Source organism: Elephantulus edwardii, unplaced genomic scaffold, assembly GCF_000299155.1.
Source record: "Elephantulus edwardii isolate Elephantulus edwardi_28Jun2011 unplaced genomic scaffold, EleEdw1.0 scaffold00017, whole genome shotgun sequence".
Lineage (NCBI taxonomy): Eukaryota > Metazoa > Chordata > Mammalia > Macroscelidea > Macroscelididae > Elephantulus > Elephantulus edwardii.
Genome location: NW_006399767.1, coordinates 27,003,246 through 27,023,936, shown reverse-complemented (window position 1 = coordinate 27,023,936; position 20,691 = coordinate 27,003,246). Strand labels below are relative to the sequence as shown.

The following is a 20,691-nucleotide window of genomic DNA, read 5'->3' as shown; positions in this document are numbered from 1 at the left end:
TGTTATGGTCTACACAGTCAAATGCCTTTGCATAGTCAATGAAACACAGATAGACATTCCTCTGGTATTCCCTGCTTTCAGCCAAGATCCATCTACACTAAATATAAATGGCCTAACTATGTAACTTTAAAGAAAGGCTGAGTGAACTAAAAACAAACACAAGACAAATCTCAAAATATGAACCTCACAGAATATGAAACACTGTAAGAAACACTTCAAACAACTATATAGGAAAGATTACATCACATATTTGGAAAATAAACAGCACATTTTTAAATAATTCCTCACTTAAGTGATTTCATCTCCTTGTAAAAAAATCAGTTGCCATAGGTAGATGAGCTGATTTTTTTAGTTCTCAATTCTATTACATTGATCTATGTGTCTGTCATTGTACCAGTACCACACTGTTTTTACCACCACAGCTGTATAGTAGGATTTGAAAAACAGGGAGTGAGATATCTCTTACCAAGTTTATCTTTTTACTTATTCAGGGTCCATTTCCATTCCAAATAAAATTGGAAATTGTCTTTTTCATTTTGTTGAAGAATGGAATTGGTATCTGCATTGGGATTGCTTTAAACTTGTAGATTGCCTATGGTAGAATTGTCATTTTCACTATATTGAGTCTTCTATGCACGAGCATGGTATATTCTTCCATTTCTGCAGGTCTCTTTTTGTTTTTTGTAGTGATGTTTTGTAATTTTCTCTGTACTGTTCTTTTGTGTATGTTATGTTTTCTCTGAAGTGTTTGATTTTGTGATTGGCTATAGTGATGGGTATCTTTTTACTTAGATCCATTTCTGTATTCTCTTTGTTACTAGAGAAATCCAGTTGATTTTTGTATGTTGATGTTGCATCCTGCCATTTTGCTAAATTGGTCTATTATTAGTCCAGTAGTTTTGTCATTGAATCTTTAGGGTTTTCTAAGTATACTATCATGTTATCTACATATAGAGATAATTTTACCTCTTCTTTACCCATTTGGATGCCTCTTCCTTCTCTTGATTTATAGCTCTTGATAAGACTTCCAATACAGTATTGAATAGGAGAGGTGATAATGGGCATTCTTGCCTAGTCCCTGTTCTCAAAGGAAATGCCTTTAATCTCCCTTCATTGAGAATGATGTTGGCGCTTGGTTTTGCAAGGCCCCAGGAATAGATGGTATACTAACTGACATATTTCAGCTAACAGATGTTGCCCTGGGCATGCTCACCAAGTTGTGCCAAGAAATCTGGAAAACCGCCACTTGGCCAACTGACTGGAAGAGATCTTTATTTGTTCCCATTGCAAAAAAGGGTGACCCAATAGATTGTGGAAACTATAGAACAGTATTATTGATTTCACATGCAAGCAAGAGTCTACTGAAGGTTATCCAAAAACAACTGGAACAGCACATCAGCAGAGAACTGCCAGAAGTCCAGGCTGGGTTTAGAAGGGGTCGTGGTACTAGGGATATTGTAGCTGATGTTAGACAGATCTTAAATGAAAACAGGGAATACCAGAAGAATGTATATCTGTGTTTCTTTGATTATGCAAAGGTGTTTGACTGTGTGGATCATAACAAACTGTGGCTGACTCTGAGAAGAATTGGAATCCCAGAACACTTGATCGTGCTAATATGAAACCTATACTTGGACCAAGAGGCAGTCATCAGAGGAGAGCCGGGAAATACTGCATGGTTCAAAATTGGGAAAGGTGTACGCCAGGGATGTGTCCTATCTCCATACCTTTTCAACCTGTATGCAGAACAGATTATCCGAGAGGCTGGGCTCTATAAGGAGAAGTGTGGCGTAAGGATTGGTGAAAGATCTATTAACAATCTGCATTATGCAGATGATACAACCCTGCTTGCTGAAACTGAGGAGGACCTGATGCACTTGCTGCATATGGTCAAGGACTGCAGCCTTTAGTATGGATTGAGCCTCAATGTCAAGAAGACAAAAATTCTCACCACTGGACCAATTGGCAGCATCAGGATGGATGGTGAAGAGATTGAGATTGTTCACAACTTTAGTTTGCTTGGCTCCGTGGTCAACACTCTTGGCACCAGCAGCCAGGAAATAAAAAAAAACATATTGTGATGGGAAAGTCTTCTGTTAGGGACCTCTCCAGGGTACTGAAGAGCAATGGTGTCTCTCTGGAGACTAAGGTGCGTCTGATACAGGCTATGGTCTTTGCAATCACTTTTTATGCGTCAGAGAGTTGGACAATGACTAGGGAGGATAGAAGGAGAATTGATGCCTTTGAGCTGTGGTGCTGGAGAAGAGTATTGAATATACCATGGACTGCCAAGAAAAGAAACAGATTCATCCTGGAGAGGGTTAAACCAGGCTGCTCCTTGGAGGCAGGGATTCTGGGGCTTCGTCTGGCATACATTGGACATGTTGTAAGGAGAGACAGGTCCTTGGGAGGGTGGAGGGACAGCGCAGGAGGGGAAGACCCTCTATGAGCTGGATTGATTCAGTGAGTGGGGTAATAGAGATGGGTGTGTCAGAGGCAGTGCGATTGGCACAGGATAGAGCAGGGTTTAGGGCTGTTGTACATAGGGTCGCTATGAGTCGTAAGCGACTCGACGGCATATAACAACAACTTTTCACTATGTGGAGGAAATTCCCCTCTATTCCTATTTTGTTGAGTGCTTTAATCAGAAAAGGATGTTGGATTTTGAAGAAGTCAAAGGCCTGTTCTGCATCAATTGATAGGATTATGTGGTTCTTGTTCATTGCTATGTTAATATAATAAATTACATTGATCATTTTTCTTATGTTGAACCATTCTTGCACACCTGTTATGAATCCCACTTGGTCGTGGTAAATAATTTTTTTTTTATGTACTGTTGGATTCCATTGGTCAAGATTTTATTGAGGATTTTTGCATCTATGTTCATGAGAGATTTTGGCCTATATTTTTCTATTTTGGTGATTTCTTTACCTGACTTTGCTTTCAAGGATATTTTTGATTCATAGAATGAGTCTTGGAGAATTCCACCCTTTTCTACTTTCTGAAATATTTTGTGTAGAATTGGTGACAGTTCTTCTCTAAATGTTTGATAAAATTCACTGGTAAAACCATCTGTACCAGGGCTTTGTTGTTGTTATAAATTATTTTATTACCTGTTCAATTTCTTCTTTTGTAATGGGTCTGTTCAGGTGTTCTAGTTCACTCTGTGTCAGTTCGGGTAGTTGTGAGTTTCTAAGCATTTGTTTTCTCTAGATTTTCATATTTGTTTGAGTACAGTTTTTCCATAATATTTCATTGTTAACATTTTAATTTTAGTTGGTTCTGTTGTGACATTGCCCCCATTTATTCTTATTCAGGTTATTTGTGTCTCTTTTTTTTTCTTTTCCTCTGTTAGTTTTGCTAGTTATTTTTCGATTTTATGGATCTTTTCAAAGAATCAAATCCTTGTCTTGTTGATGGTTTCATTTGTCTATTTCATCCCTAATTTTTATAATTTTTTTTTTAGAATTTACCAAGTTTTTTTCTGTTCTTTTTCAACTTGTTGGAGATGTTGTGTTGCTCATTTCCATTTCAGAGACATCTTTGTGTATCATAACAAAATGTACAAAGGCAGGCGTCAGAAAATCAAAGGGAAGAACTCGTTCAGTATTTCTCAAACTAAAGGAACTGAAGAACAAAGCAAGCTTCAAGTTGCAATACTTAAAGATGCTATGAGGAAAATATTGAATGATCCAAGAGCATCAAAAGAAAGTGGAGGAAATACAGGAATCACTGCACCAAAAAGAATTGTCTGATACAGAATCATTTCAGAAAGTAACATATGATCAAGAACCAATGGTATTAAAGGGAAGTTCAAACTGCTCTGAAGGAATTGGCAAAAAATAAGGGCCCAGGAATTAATGGAATTGACATATTTGAATAAACAGATGAAGCCTTGGATGTACTTACTAAGAAATCTGGAGGACAAGCTACCTGGCCAACTGACTGGAAGAGGTGTTCCACTAAAAAAAAAAAAAATGATCGAACTGAATGTATAAATTTGTAAACAATCTCACTAATATCACATGCAAGCAAAATATTACTGAAGATTATAAAAAAACAACTAGAACAGTACGTTGACAGAAAACTGCCAGAAATATAAGCTGAGTTTAGAAGAGGCCAAGGAACTAGGGATATTACTGCTGATGTCAGTTGCATCTTGCCTGAAAGCAGAGAGTACCAGAAGGACATCTAATTGTGTTTAATGAACTGCAGAATGTAACAAATTGAGATTAACATTGAGAAGAATGGGAATCTTAGAACATTTGATTGTGCTCATGCAGAGCCTATACCTAGAAGAAGCTATTGTGTGTACAGACCAAGGCAATACTGCATGGTTCAAAAATTAAGAAAGGGGTGTATCAGATCATACCTTTTCCATTTATATGCTGATCAGGTAATTTAGGAGGCTGGACTTTATAAAGAATGTGACATCAGGATTGGAGGAAGACTCATCAACAACCAGTGTTACACAGATGACACAACCTTTCTTGTTGAAACTAAGAAGTGTTTGCTGCAGAAGATCAATGACTGCAGTCTTCAATAAGGATTGCAACTAAACATCAAGAAAACAAAAATTCTTATCATTGGACCAATAGGCAGCATCATGATAGATGGAAAAAAGATTAAAGTTAATGATTTCATGTTGCTTGGATCTGTAATCAACATACTTAGTACCAGCAATCAGGAAATCGAAAGACAAGTTGCATGGGAAAATGTGCTTTCAAGGACCTCTCCAGAGTGCTAAAGAGCAACATTGTTAATCTAGAGACTAAGGTGCACCTGTTGTTGGTTGAAGGAAAAGACAGAGATGAGGACACACAGGAATGGGAATCAGGTCAGAAAGTGTGAAGTCAGGGAGCTAACAGCTGGGAGAACTGCAGCCCCTATGTTACACCTTTCTGGGTTTTTATTGAGAATCATCAGGAAGGTAAACAAATACAAACTAAAAATTATGTAGAGTCTTAAGGAATGCCTTAGAGCCACAGGGTGAATTCTAGCTTGTATTACATCTCCCTCATATCCTTAGGTACCATTTGGTTTATTATTAATATTAAATTTGATATTTGACTTCCCACACCAGGCCACGGTCTTTTGAATTGCTTCCTATGCATCTGAGAGCTGGTCAATGAATAAGGATGACAGAAGAATAATAAATGCCTTTGAGTTGTGGTGCTGAAGAGTACTGAACATACCATGGACAGTCAAGAGAACAAACAGGTTGTTCTGGAGAGTGTGAAACCAGGTTGTTCCTTGGAGGCAAAGATTTTGAAGCTTCATCTCACATACTTTGGGTATGTTGCCAGGAGAGACAAGTTCTTCAAGGACATCACACTTTGAAGGGTAGAGGGTGAGCAAGGAACAGGAAGATCTGGATGAGATGGATTGACACAGTGACTGGCAATGGAGTCCAGTATATCAGAGATGAGGTTGGCTTAGGATAGGGCAAGGTTCAGAGCCAATATTCATAGGACAGCTATGTGTCGTAATGGACTCTATAGCACATTATAACAAGTCTTTAGATATCTTCACTGTTGCTTCTATTGATGCTGTGGATCTAAATAAAATGAAATCCTTGATGACTTCATTATTTTCTTCACTTATAATGTTGGTTTATTGGTTCAGTTATAAGAATTTTTGTTTTCTTTATGTTGATGTGGGTTTCATATTGAAAGCTTTCCTTTGATTTCCTTCAGTAAGTCCCTCAAATCTTACTTACTTTGATCAAGCAAAGTTGTGTCATCTATACAGGGTAGATTGATGAGTTTTCCTCCAATCTTAATGCCACATTCTTCTTTATGTAGTCCCACTTCTTATTTAATCATGCAGTGTCACATTATTTTGTTCAAATGACTGCTTTTTAGTTCATATTAAAGTTCTACATGACCACAGGTAAGTGTTTTGGGTTTCTCATCCTTCTCAATTTTACCTATTATTTATTATGATTCATACAGCCAAATGCCTTTGCATGGCCAATAATACACAAGTTAATATCTTTCTTGTATTCTCTGCTTTCAGCTAAGCTCTATCTAACATCAGCAATGATGTCCCTCATTCCATGGTCTCTTCTGAATCCAGCTTGAATTTTTGGCAATTCCCTGTTGATGTTAGTTACATAACTGTACTTCTTCATGATAGGGCCTACCTCTTTTTCATTATTTGTTGTGCATCAGTCCTATGTCAGCCATTAAACTGAAGCGTGAAAGGCAGTCTCAAGGACCTCATGAAAGCCCATAAAAGAGAAACACACTTTTAATTCTCTTCAAGATTTTACATGTGTTCATGAAATTAATGAAATTGTTGGATGTTATGTGCAAGTTGCCTGAGACTCATAGTGACCCTATATACAATATCCCTAAACCCTGCTCTATCCTGTGCCAATCTCACTGTCTCTGATACCCCTACCCTTATTACCCCAGTCACTGAATCAATCCCCCTCAGAGAGTCTTCCCTTCCTGTGCTGTCCCCCTACCCTCCCAAGCTTGAGGTCCCTCTCCAAGGACTGGTCCTTACTTGCAACATGTCCAAAGTATGTCAGAGGAAGCTTCAGAATCTTTGCCTCCAAGGAGCAGCCTGGCTTCACCTTCTCCAGGACAAACCTATTTGTTCCCTTAGCAGTCCATGGTACATTCAATACTCTTCAGCACCACAGCTCAAAGGTATCAACTCTCCTATCATTCCTAGTCATTGTCCAGCTCTCTGATGCATATCAAGTGATTGCAAAGACCATGGCCTGTATCAGGCACACCTTACTCTCCAGACTAACATCTTTGCTCTTCAGTACTTTGGAGAGCTCTCTGACAACAGACTTTGCTAATGCAATTTGTCTCTTAAAAAAGTTCCTGGCTGTTGGTGCCAAAGTGTTGATTGTGGAGCCAAGCACACTAAAGCTTTAACAATCTAAATCTCTTCACCATCTATAATTTCCATATTTGCTGGATTTTTTTTTTTAAATAAGCACGGGGTTACACTTACTCATATAAACCAAATAGAGTGGAAATAGTAGTGACTTAGAGTCAGGATGCTTGAATTCCATTTCTGAATTTCACTAAGGAATTTTGACTTGAGGAAGAAAGTCAAGAATGTCACAGTTGTCCCCAGGACTGATCTCTCATTCCTTGAGAAACCTGATGATATCCATGGAGGCCAGATCAGGGAATCAGACCAGACAAAGGATTCTGATAAGGCTCTGGGACCAATCACAAAAGCCCAAACCCAAGCTAATTAACAGCCCCAAATTCTGAGCAAAATACCATCTTCCCTAGTACCCTCTTGAAACCCTATAAATAGAGGCTGCCCTAGACCACCCATGCACCATTTTGACCTCCACTCCTGGTCACTTGGTGTTCCTCTCAGACCACGCAATAAAGGCCTGTTCATTTCTTGGGACCAGTTTCTTTTTCTCTCACCCTGACTCTTTTTCTAACAGTGACCTTGGGACAAAATCTCACTGATTTGCCTGGGTCTCAATTTCCTTATTTGTAAATGAAGAAGTTGATCTCTGAGGTTTTTGGCATTGAAACAATTTCGTCTCATTTTCTTCTCTCTTCCCCCTACTGGGGGCAGGGAGCACCTCTGCAGGGCGGTCACTTCTTATAAAGTAAAATCTTGTCCACTGGTTTACAGGCTAAAGGCTTTTAGGGGCCATTAGCACACCAGTTTAGTACAGGACTTCAGTGGTTTCTGTGTGTCTCTTTAAAAAAAAATTTTTTTTTTTTTTTTTTGCTTCTTTATATGTGTCTCTTCCATGGGCTTGTGAAGTCCTTAAGACTACTTTACACTTTGCAGCTTGATGCCTGGCAGAGAGTTGATGCTTAGCAAATAATTAATGGACATAAAATAACTAAAAGGATACGTGGATGAACCCCATCATCCAGCAGCTGCGCAGTTACCTAGCGAATTTTAGTAAACATTTGCTAAACGTTGCCCTTCCCGATGCTTCAGGGAAAGTGCCAGAGCGTTATCTTTAGTCTCACAGTTTCAGAGGCTCTTGGTGCCCGCAGGGACAGATGGGAGGGCCAAGGCGGCCGCAAGAGCCAGCCCTCCCGCCCGGTAAGGGCACTCGGCCGCTGTGCCCGCCCCGCCCTCACCACGCGCGCCCTCGCCCCCGCCGCCGCCGCGCGCGCCTCTACGCGCCGCGTGCCCGGCCGGCGGGCGGCGCGCTATCTCCGCGTCGCTCTGGGCTGGCAGCGGCGGTGCCGCGCGGGTGGGTGGGATCGTGGTGGAGCTCCGGGAACCGGGGCAGGGGCGGGAGAGCGCTATGGCGGCTGCATCCGGTGCCCGCGCCGCGGCGACGTGAGGGAGCCGCCTCTTCTGCACGTCTGGAGGCCACAGCTGCTCGCACCGTCGCCTGCCTTCCAAGCCGGCTTGTGACTCCGGTATGGCCGGGATCATCAAGAAGCAGATCCTGAAACACCTGTCCCGGTGAGCACGCCAGTGCGGGCCCTCCAGTCCCGGGGCCATTCCTCTCACCCTTCCTGTTCCCCCAACCCCTACGATTCTTTCCTTACGCTGAGCTCGGGCCGGCCTTCCCTCTCTTTGCACTCCCAAGCTGAGACTCCGTGGTGGCCCCTGCCGCAACTCGAGCCTCGTTAGTCTGCTCGCCGCTGCCCCCGACTGTTGTCACCACTCTTTGCCGTCGCCGGAGGGTCCCTGGGTGCAAGGCGCTCCTGCCCCTGCGTCGCTGCCCCTTGCTATTTCTTTCCTACTCTAACAGATCTTTACCTTCTCTCGTCCCTCCTGGGACCTCCTTGCCTCTTGCCTTTACCCCAGTTTCCAAACCGTGGAGCAAGTCACCGCATTTTCCCTTTCAGATCCCCTGTGCCTTAGGACCATTCTCCCGAATCCTCCACGGATCCCACCCTTCCGTGCTCCCGCTCCGCTGCATTCCCGGCACCTCCTGTCGCCTTGGACCTGACGCCCCTACTTTCGGGCCCTCTGCCCGCCTCTCGGCCCGCCTCACTGCTGACTGCCTGTCCTTCCTTGTGTTGTTCCCCACCAAACCTTTTCCATCCTCTGTTCGTTCTGAACAACCCCGCCACTCCATCTATCCTAACCCATTTTCCACCTAGCTTTCCAACTCCGACCCCTATTTTTCTCCTTTCCAGAGGCTTCCAGCTCCTCCTCTTCATCTTCTGTCTGACCCTGTTGCATCACCGTTGAAAAAGATAAAATCCCAGCACCCAGGGCCATAGCCAGGGCCATTCCTATTAGTATCTTTCTCCTTCCTTTACTTTTCTTCTCGTTACAGCCTAATTGGAGAAGGGTCATGAGAGTTGGGGATAAAGTTTCAACAACCTTACCTTTAAGATGTGGAGGTTTTTTGACAGCCTGTGAAACGAGCCAAGGACAATTTCTGCTTTGCAGGCATTTATTAAGTAATATTTTGTCCCAAATACAGAGAGTTCAGATCGGTTGTTCATAGGGTCAATATAGGTCATACTCGACTCGAAGGTATCTAATAATAACAACATAACAGCCAAATAATTTGGGGTCCCAGGGGGTGGCCAGCAAGATAGTGTGTAGGTGTATAATTTAGTGACCCAGCAAGATAGTGTGTAGGTGTATAATTTAGTGACCCCCCTGGCCCTCTTGTTATTATTGGAGGTTGCCAAAATTGGTGGCCACAAAAATTGTAAACTTTTTTTTTTCCTGGCTGGGGGTGGGTTTAGTCAGCTTTGGTATTTTAGTGAAGATACTAAATCAAAACTTAATTCTATAATGGCCAGTGGTTTTTGAGAGAATAGGGGCAGAAATCAGCCATAATGGAGCCGGGTGCTCATATGTCCTTCCCTCTTTTTTTTGCTTCTTGTTGTGTACCCCTCTTTTATTATTGAGGGCTTGATAATGAAAGATAGATGAGGCCGCTGTCTGGCTTATCTACTGTTCCTTTGATTTAAAGACTTGATTTTTTTTAATTAAATTTTTTTTAAATTTTTATTTTATTATTTTTTGTGTGAGTGTACCGTCAAATCAGATCTGACTGGTTGGTACAGGAGGAGATTGTCCCTCCTTCCCCGGCAGAGCATCTGGTGGATTCGAACCGTGTGCCTCTGGGATTGTAGTTGCAGCTCCTTGCCACTAGGCCACCAGAGCTCCCCTAAAGACTTGATTTTGTATTTAGGCTCAGGTAGTGTTTTGAATGAAATGCAAATTGGAGGCTGATGTTAGAAAGTGCTTTTCCTGAACACTTTTATGGAAATTAACTCTCTAATAAAGTCTTGTTAGGTGGCATTATTGGAAAGACTAATGATTGTCCTAATGAGGGAAACAGTGAAGGGAGGAGAAAGACACTAAATTAGGAATGGCTGTGAGTGCTGAGATTTTATATTTTTCAAGGGTGATGCAACAACCACCATAATTTGAGCTGATAGAGAGATAATGCCATAGAATTTTAGGGCTTTAGACAATCACAGCACCCTGTTTGAGTCTGGACCTTTCCAGCTTCACTTTCTTCATCTATAAAACAGGAATAATATTACTCCCCTGATTGAGAAAGAAGCTCTGGTCTCATAAGGAGTTGAGCTGTTGACCCAAAGGCTTTGTGTCTTACCAGTTTGAATCCACCAGCTCCTCAGGAGAAAGGTGAGCGGTCTCTTTCCACAGCAGTTTACAGCCTCAGAAACCAGATGGAGGGTTGGTTGGTTGCTATGAGTTGGAAGCAGCTTGATGTCAGTGAGTCTTTTGAGTTTTCTCAATTGCAAGGAGTAAATGAGTTTAGGTATATAAGGCACTTAGTACAATTCCTGGCTGTGAATTTTGCATATTTTTATTGTTGTTACAACTAAGTGTGAATATCTGATGTGAGCCACAGCCATTATTTCCAGAAAAAAAAATCGCATGTATAATTCAGTGGCTTACAAATCCTGAAACCAATACACAAACACTTTCAGGCATTTTTAGAACTAGGCCCAATTCAACCCCTCATTTATGACCAGAAATTGAAGCCTGTTCAGGCTAGGTGCCTTGTCCAAGTTGCATAAAAATGTAAGGTTGTGAAACAGAACCATAACTTTTACCTCTGGTCTGCTGTACTCAAAATCATTCCATCAATTTGAAAATGACTCACAGCTGGCCCTCCAGCAGATTTGTAAATCACTTAGGAAGAGATTGTCCTTCACATAGAAAGTCACTGGTGGATTTATACTACCAGAGAGATGTGACCTTTGGATTAGCAGTGTATCTCTATATACTATATAACCAGAATTCTCTCTGCTCTGGTACATTGTTCCCTGTGTTGTTGTTGTTGGTTCTGACTCATAGTGACACCATTGCACAAAGTAGAACTGTACTCCACGGGGTTTTCAAGGTCCTTTGGACATGTTTCTGAGCCACCTCAAGGTGATCTTGAACTACCAGTCTTTTGTCTAGTAGTTGAATACCTAACAGTTTGTGTCACTCAGGGAACTTCCATTTCAACACTCAAACTCATTGCTATTGAGTGAAAACTCCTGGCTGAAATTCTAGTGGGTTTTCAGAGGCTGTGGGGCTCCGTTTCATATACTTTGGGCATGTCGCCAGGAGAGACTAGTCCTTGGAGAAGGATATCATTCTAGGAAGGGTAGAGGGCCAGCACAGAAGAGGAAGACCCTCGGTGAGTTGGACAGACACAGTGACTGTGGCAGTGGTGTCAGGTGTGCCAGAGATGCTGAGGTTAGCAATGGCATAGAGTAACAAATCACATAGGAGGAGATTTCTCTGTCCAAGCACCTGGTGAGTTTGAGTCACCTGCCTTTGGGTTGGCAGCACAGTTCCTTATGTAATAGACCACCAGAGGACCTGCCAGGGACTCCTGTAGTACACATTCTGGTGGCCTAGTAGTAAGAAGCTGCGTTGCAGTCCCAAAAGCATGTTGTTTGAGGCCAACAGTTGCCCCATGGGAGAAAGATGGACAATCTCCTTCCGTGCAGTTAACTGCCTCTAAAAGCCCACTGCAGAGTCAGCTATAGGTTGGTTACAGCTCGAAGGTACACAACAACAACATATAATGATAGAACTAAAAATTATAGTAGCTGACACAGTGAGTTTTTGGTAATCAAAATGTTTAGATGAAATAGTAATAACAGATAAAGAGGAAATTTCTGATTACTTCAGTGTTGAGCAGGTGATAAAAGGAAGTGATTATTACAGCAGCAATTTTAGGCTCTAGGGAGAGGTGCTAGGTAGCTCTTTTACTTACAGGTAAGGAATTGTGCTGTCAACCCAAAGGTGCATGGTTTGAGTCTGCCAGCTGCTCTGTGGGAGAAGATGGGCAGTCTCTTCATTTGCGATTTACTGCCTCTGAAAACTTGCTGGAGGGTCAACTATGGGTCAGTTCTGACTCGATGGTACACAGCAATGACAGAGACTTGTGGGATATGAGTACACTTGAGAGAGAAGGAGCTGGAGAAGCCACCGAATCATGTGTGACATTTGTGGTTTTGGATGGTCTCCACTGCACACAAGGGAGGAACCATGGCTTATGGGAAAGAGAAGGGGAGGTGCACTGAGTACTGTGATAAATATTAGTAGGTGTTTGATAATTACTTGTTGCTGATGATTACAGTGCCTCTTGGTCTGGATGGGAGTGTCCTACAGCAGGAAGGCAATCTGGTGATCCTTTTATTATGTCTGATTTTCAAAATAAAGTTTCAGATAATAAAGTATCTTGTTGGAGTGCATCTTCTTTATTAGGAGAGTGTTTTGATAAACAAGATGGGGGCAGGGGGGCTGCGCAGTATTCAAACTGTGTTTGCTGAGAGACTATTCTAGGCCAGGCACTGGATCTAGACAATTGGAGATTTAGCAGTGACCATATAGAAATGTTCTTTAACATCTTTAACCCACAGTTTGTTTTGGTTTATTGTTATTATTTTTTTGTATGAGTACCATCAAATCAGATCTGACTGGTACAGGAGGAGATTGCCCCTCCTCCAGCAGAGCATCTGGTGGATTTGAACCATCTACCTCTGGGATTGCAGTGCAGCTTCTTGCCACTAGGCCACCAGAGCTCCCTTGACCCACAGTTTGGATGACTGCTGTTAAATAAATAAAAGTAGTTTTAGAACACAAAATTCATTTAAGTAGATTCAGGAGGAGACCTTTGCTTAGAAACACAAAGTAATCTTTCACTTAAAAAAAAAATCCCAAATTGATTTTTTCACTTAAGTAGATTATTCTTGTTTCAGATCACCTTACCTAACGATCTTTCATTTTACAAATGAGAACGCTTACTATTGATTGTAAAGGGAGTCAAAGTACTATATGGTTCATGGAGAGACCATGGGCTCTGGAGCCAGACAAGCCAGATTCACCTTCCCTCTCTGCCACTCATGCGCCTTGCAACCTTCCTGAACCTTACTTTTTCTGTCTATAAATCAGATTTGTCGTGAGAGTTGGGGATAAAGTATTTATTACAGTGCTTGGTATGGTGGAAGATATTTAATAAAGAGTAGCTACTTAATATGCAGGGAGCTCTGGTGGCAATAATGGTCAAGAGCTTGGCTGCTAATTGAAAGGTCAGAATAGTGAACTCACCCAGCAGGTCCATGGGAAAGAAGGTCTGGTAATTACACCTGTAAACATTGACAGCCTGGTGAACCCTTCACTGTCTTCTAGATTCTACTGTGCCTTATAGGGTTGCTCTGAGTTGTAATAATCAACTCTTAACATGCCATTGTTTGCCACTCATTTTTTTTGTTGCCTCAGAATAAAGGGTGTTTGTGTACTTTGCAAATATTTAATACAAATAGCCGGCTGTATTAAGCACCTTACAAGTCTTGTGATGTTTTAATCTACCTACTAACCCAATGAGATTGATATTAGCCTTTTTTTTGGACAAAATGAGGCACAGATTGAGTAAATAACTTGCTCAAAGCCATGCCTAGTATGTAATAGGATTGAGATTCAAAGAACATAGGCATTCTAGGTCCACAGCTGTGCCATTTAACAGCCTGCTGCTGTAATACCTTTATATTGTGATGTGTAGGATACTTTTTTTGGTAGTTGGATTTCATGAACATTTTTTTAAGATTGAAAAAACTTTTTATAATGAACATAAAGAGAGTGTATATATCATAAGTGTCAGCTTCATGGATTTTCACAAAACCAGCTAGCACTCCTGTGTCACCAATATCTACATTTATGCAAAATACCCTTTTTAGAAGGAAAACCAGTTAGAACATGGTAAGAGGTCAGCGTATCTAAGTCTCTGATTTATGAAAGTGTTAAGTTTCCAAAATTTGTTTCTAAGTGTGAAATTAGGAGTGTGTGGTCCAGTCAAAATAGTTTCATAAATGTTGACTAGGTTCCCGAAGTAGTTAAAAAAACACAGTAGATGAAATTATGTATGATACAGGCTCACTAGAGTTCAAGGTCTTGGTTGATAGGGAATGGTTTAAGGAAGGAAAAAGAAGTGAAGAAGTGTGCTTTCTTTCCTTTTGTTGCTGTTCATTTGTTTAGGTCAGTGAATTTCAAAAAGGGCTTTTGTTTTTGTCAACATGATTGAGAAGTTCAACCAACATTTAATTAGCAGGGCCATGAATACTCATAGCCTGCTGTCTGTAGAGTTAGTCTTGCACAAAGAATTGTCCCCTTATCCCTTTTGACTGTTGAATGTCTGAAATTTTTTACGTAGGTGAATTACCTGTTTAGGCTATGTGAACATAGACTCTATAACGATTTTACATATAAAAAAAATTGCACAGCTTTAAAATACAATGAACTAGACTGCAAATGTCAGGAAAAGATTGTACTTTCTTTTGTTTTAAACTTTGTCAGTAGTTCATTACTGTTTTGGAAGATTTTACTTGACACTCTTGAAAATGCACTCATGGCATCAGGGCCACCAATATGACAAACTTTCTGTACTCTTATGCAAACAGCATACACATTGTGCTCTTCTGGAAACAGTACAACTCCATGTATTAGTGCTGCCATACACTTGTTACTTATGTGCTTTCTATGTGAGAAGATATAAATATTGGCATAATTGCTATTGCCATCATTGCGATAATAATAATAATAATAATAAATAATCATTGTGATAATTGTCCACATTGCCATGTGCTGTGTTTTCTAGAGCAGTGGTGCTGGAACATTTATTTCCATATTATAATACAGATTATTATAAATTATTTTTCTTTGGTACTTTGGTTTATTGTTTTTGGTTGTTCTTGAAATTGGGCAAGTATAACAATCAAACAGAACTAAACAAAAATCATTGCTTCGACTTGGAAATGACTCATATCTGACCCTCCAGTGTTTTTTTAGGAGGCTGTAAATCCCATGGGAGGTGATGGCCCATCTTTCTCCCATGGAGCCTCTGGTGAATTCAAACTACCTGCCTTCAGGGTATCTGCCCAACTCACCAGGCCACCAGAGTTCTCTAGTGTCTCGAATACTATAGCGAAAGAGGCCTTTACCCTATCTCTCCCCATTATAAAAAAGAGGGAATTGAATCTTGGGTTGAAAACCACTGACTTAGACCATATTTTCCAACATATGAAGTTTGCCATTGTTTTTTTGCCTCTCTCTTGAGTCTCCTTCTGAAACTTCTCTTCCCAGGCTTCTCATTGCCCTGATTCTTCCTCAGCTCTCTATGACTATACGCTTCTTTTTTCTGACTTCTCTCCCTTCAGTTTCTCAACACATTTCCTAAATCTTTAGGACATAAGCTTTTAGCTAAGCCAAAGGGGGGAGTGTAGAACATATTTGGGGGGCAGGAATGCCACCACATTAAAACAAAAAACTGTTATCTCAGCAGGTGTTTGGTTGTTTTGTTTTGTTTTTACCTTAGGGAGGTTCTATTTAACAATAGTAAATCAGAATATCAACACTATCGACACTCTTGGCACCAGCAGCCAGGAAATTAAAAGATGTATTGCATTGGAAAAGTCGGAGACCTCTTCTAAGTACTGAAGAGCAACGATGTCAGTCTGGAGACTCAAGTGTGCCTGATACAGGTCATAGTCTTTGCAGTCACTTGGTATGCATCACAGAGCTGGACAATAACGAGGGTTGATAGAGAAATGATGCTTTTGAGCTGTGGTGTTGGAGAAGAGTATTGAATATACTATGAACTGCTAAAAGAATGAACAGGTTTGTCCTTGAGAGGGTTAAACCAGGCTGCTCCTTGGAGGCAAGAATTCTGACGCTTTGTCTTACATACTTTGGACATGTTGCAAGGAGGGGCCAGTCCTTGGAGAGGGGTGTCATGCTTGGGAGGGTGGAGGGACACCACAAGAGAGGAGACCTTGTTAAGATGGATTAATTCAGAGACTGGCATAATGGGCATAGGTGTGTTGGAGACAGATTGGCATAAGATAGAGCAGGGTTTAGGGCTGTTGTTCATAGGGTCGCTATGAGTCTCAGGCAACTGCACATAACAACAACAACAAATCAGAATATACAAAGAGTGGAGTTTTTAGGAAGAAACAATGATCAGTGTTGCACTGGGTCTTTCAAACAGGTGTAGCCCAGGGAAGGTGCTTTTCATGGGTCAACTTCTCTTGAATTCACAGCTTCTGGATCCATGATAATTTGGAAGTTTTTCCAGTTTGTTTTGGTTTTTCTCAAAGTAGTTTTTGTTGCAGTGGCCGTGCGGATGGAGCAGGGTCACACAGCAGTTTGTGTTATCTATGAGTCATTTGAAAGTTGGGGAGTTTTAATCTGCAGAAAATCCAGATCAGGATGGACCAAGTTCATCTAAGCTGACTGCTGCCATTTATCCAAACTAGTTGTTTCCCCAGACAGTGCTGAAAAGTGCATTTACTTTTTCTAAGAGAATTATGTTTTGTGTTTTGTTTTGCTTTTCTTTAACCTCCGTAAAAGGAACTGCAGTTCAGGCACACATTTCATTTGAGAAAATGTGTTAATAGCGGTTGGTATGAAGTTAGAGACCTGGCTGTGTGTCTTAGGGTTTTATTTTGCTGAACTTCAGGGAAGCCCTCTTTGCCTCTTTCAGTGGAGCCAGATCTGTGTTTAGTCATCTGAGTCCTCCTGGGAGGCTCTTCGGGGAAGTATGCTAGAAGATTAGATAAATAGCTACAGATGAGACTCAGCAATTTCACATGTCTGGGACAGTGAGTTCAGGTAGCTTTTTGCTTTCTCCTAAACTGGACCAAGAGTAAGACAAGATTCTTATTTACAGAAAGTTTCAAGGTAATGCAAATGGTTAACATACTTGACTGCTAAATAGGAAAGTTGATTATTTGAGTTTATCCATAGATGCCTCAAAAGGGGCCTCTGATGGCTTAGTGGATAAGGCCACCAAATGCAAGCAGTTCGAATCCTGTGGCTGCTCATAAGGGGAAAGATGGGCTGTCTCCTCCTTTGTGATTTGCAGCTTTTGAAAACCCATTGGAGGATCAGCTATGAGTTGATGATAGCAATGAACAACAACATAGATGGCTCAGAAGAAAGACTTGGCAATCTATTTCTGGAAAATCAACCTCTCAAAACCATATGGAGCGTAATTCTGTTCTAATGTATGTGGGGTTTCCAAGAATCAGAATTGCCTGAAAAACAATTGTCTGTAGAAAACTAGACCGTAATCTAGCTGCTTGTAGAAAACCACACTGGTAAAATTAATAACCACAATAAAATATTTAGAAGTCTCCTTGGAGCCTGGGGTAGAGGACAGGCCATAGTCATTCAAGGCAGGGAGGTGATGTCAGGCAGGAGGAGCTGCAGAAGCCCTGGTGCTGAGCTGAGAAACAGCAGGGTACATTTAGGATACTCCTTATGGTTCTTTATCACTGGATTGTAGGATTTGAGGGTGGAGCACAGACAGAAATGAGATTGGAAAAGTAGGGAGGGGTTCGATCATGGAGGCCTTGTGTATTGTGCCATCTGGAGAAAGATCTCCTTTTCTCCTTCATTTGAACATATTATTGATGTGGGCCTGAAGCACCTGGAACTTCTCCATATCTCTCCACCTGTGTTGACTTCAGTAAATGGTGTACGGTAGTTAAGACTGTCATTTCTGGAGACAGACTGTTTGGTTTTTAATTTTAGCTTTGCTTATTACTAATTCTGTGACTTTGGGTGACTTACATAAGCTTTCTATGTATAGTGGAGGGAGCTCTGGTGGCCTGTTGTCGTTATGTGCCGATGAATCTCCCTCAACTCATAGCGACCCTATGTATAACAGTTCTGAAACCTGCCCTGTCCTGAGCCAGTTTCACTGACTCCGATACACCTACCCCTATTACCCCAATTACTGTGTCAGTCCATTTCATCGGGGAATCTTCCTATCCTGTGCTGTCCCTCCAGCTTTCCGAGAATGATGTCTTTCTCCAAGGACTGGTCTAAGTGGTAAGAAAATGAGCTGCAATCACAAAGGTCTGTGGTTCAAATACACCAGCTGCTCCACAGGAGAAAGATGGGCAATATCCTCTCATGTGATTTACTGCCTCTGAAAACCACTGGAGGGTCAACTATGGGTTGGTTCTGACTTGATGGTACACAACAACAACAGTGTATAGACTTAGAGAGTTTTCATGGCCTAGTAGTAAGAAGTTGCCACTGCCTACCTAAAAGATACATGATTTGAATTTACCAGCTGCTCCTGGAGAGAAAGATGAACAACGGTCTCCTCCAGTGTGATTTACTGCCTCTGAAAACCAGCTAGAGGGCCAGCTATGAGTCGGTTCTGACTCGATGGCATGTAATGATATGTATACATTTACTCATCTACAAAAAGAAATTAATAGTAGTCTTTCACCTCACAGACTCATTAAGAGAATGAAATAACAATTATATAACAAAGTACTTAGAACAGACCCTGAAATAAAATAGGCAATTAGGAATCATAAGGGTTGTTTTTGTTTGTTTGTTTGCTTCATTGTGGCAAAATACACATAACATAAAAGTTATCCTTTTTTTAAAAATACTGGTTTATTTACAAAGTTTATATACATTGTTTTTCACACCAGATCTTTCCCATCTCCTTCACCCCCTCCTCCACCTGTCAAATTTTGTGACCCTTTGATTAACCACCCCACCTACCCATCTTTAATCCTCTGCTCCTCCCCTCCCCTCTTTGGATCCTCATTCTCATTCCACAATAATGATCTTATACAGTATTTGTCCCTATAGAACTGAATTCGTTCACTTAGCATAATGCTCTCTGTTTCCTCCCAAGTTAGGTAGTAATTTACAAAATTATTGCTCTAGTGTGCTGCATACCATCCATTGTATGACTGTACCATAACTTCTCAGTCCATTCGATTTTGGTTGGACATTTGGGAAGTTTCCATGTTTATGCAATGGTGAATCATGCTACTGTGAACATTTGTTTATAATTTTAAAGTATCCAGTTTAGTAGCATTAAGTACATATATGCAACCATAATCACTATCAATTTTTTTAAAATGCTAGGATCCCAAATGCAAAGCCTACACTGATTAAGCAGTCAGTCCACATTCTCTCTAACTTTTCCCACCAATAACAACAAATCTGTTTTCAGTTTTTATGTTTTTTTTTTAAAAAGAATGAATAAAAATCCAAAGTCTCTGTAAACTTTAATTAAAATTAATAAAAAACGATGAACTATTAAAAATGTAGATATTTCCTATAAATAGAATAATAAAATAGTTATCCTTTTCTGACAGGCTTTTTTTACTTAGCATACTTTTTTCTCCATGGTGCATTCATGCTATGGCTTGTTTCAGAACTTCATCCCTTTTTATGGCTGAAGAACATTCCATTTCATATATATATACCACATTATACCTATTTATCAATAGATAGACCGTTGATAGACATTTGAATTGATTCTACCTTTTGACTATTTTGACTAGTAGTATTGCAATAAATATTCATGTTCACGTTTTAGTTGCACATCTATGTTAATTTCTTCTTGGTATATAACTAAGAGTGGAATGATCATATGGTAATTCTATGTTTAACATTTTGAGGAGCTATCAAACTATTTTCCACAATGACTGAACATTTTTATATTAAATGATGATTTAAATTTCTCCAGGTCTATACTAACCCTTGCTATGTTTCTTATTCAACAGCCATTCTAGTAGATTTGAAAAGGTATCCCATTGTAATTTGGCCAATAGGCAGCATCATAAAAAATGAAGAAAAGATTGAAGTTGTGAATTATTTCCTCTTACTCAGATCCACAGATAAGACTCTTGGCACCAGCAGTCATAAAATCAAAAGATAAGTTGCATTTAGAAAACTTGCTGTCAAGGACTTCTCCAGAGTGCTAACGAGCAGTGATGTCAGGTTAAAGACTGAGGTGCACCTGACCCAATCAGTGGTCTTCTCAGTTGCTTGCTATGAATCTGAAAGCTGGAAAGTGACTAAGGACAGCAGAAGGGGAATTGATGTCTTTATATTGTACTGGAGAAGAATATTGATCCTATCATGGACTTCCAAGAGAACTAACAAGTCTTGTAGGGAAAGTGAAACCAAGATGCTCCTTAGAAGTAAGGACAATGAAACTCTATTTTGCATACTTTGGTCATGTTGTCAGGAGGGGCCAGTCCTTGGCGAAGAATATGCTTGGAAAGGTAGAAGGTCAGTGCAAGAGAGGAAGACCCTCAATGAGATAGACTTACTGACTATGGCAATGGAATCAGGTGTCTTGGAGATGATGAGGCTGGCTCAGAATAGAGCACGCCTCAGAGCTGTTGTTCATAGGGCTGTTATGAGTCATAGATGATTTAACTGCACATAACAACAGTGACAGCAGTG

The 20,691-nt window shown here is 40.8% G+C and overlaps 1 protein-coding gene across 1 annotated transcript in view; it reads left to right on the top strand.

Annotated features, from left to right (window-relative positions):
- The first annotated feature begins 8,152 nt into the window (after positions 1-8,152).
- The window catches only part of UHRF1BP1 (UHRF1 binding protein 1), a 78,805-nt gene continuing 66,266 nt past the window's right edge, over positions 8,153-20,691 (top strand). Inside the window, exon 1 of the mRNA XM_006882063.1 lies at positions 8,153-8,424. Coding sequence (XP_006882125.1) covers positions 8,381-8,424 — 44 coding nt within the window. The 5' untranslated portion in view covers positions 8,153-8,380. The remainder of the gene's footprint in view (positions 8,425-20,691) is intronic.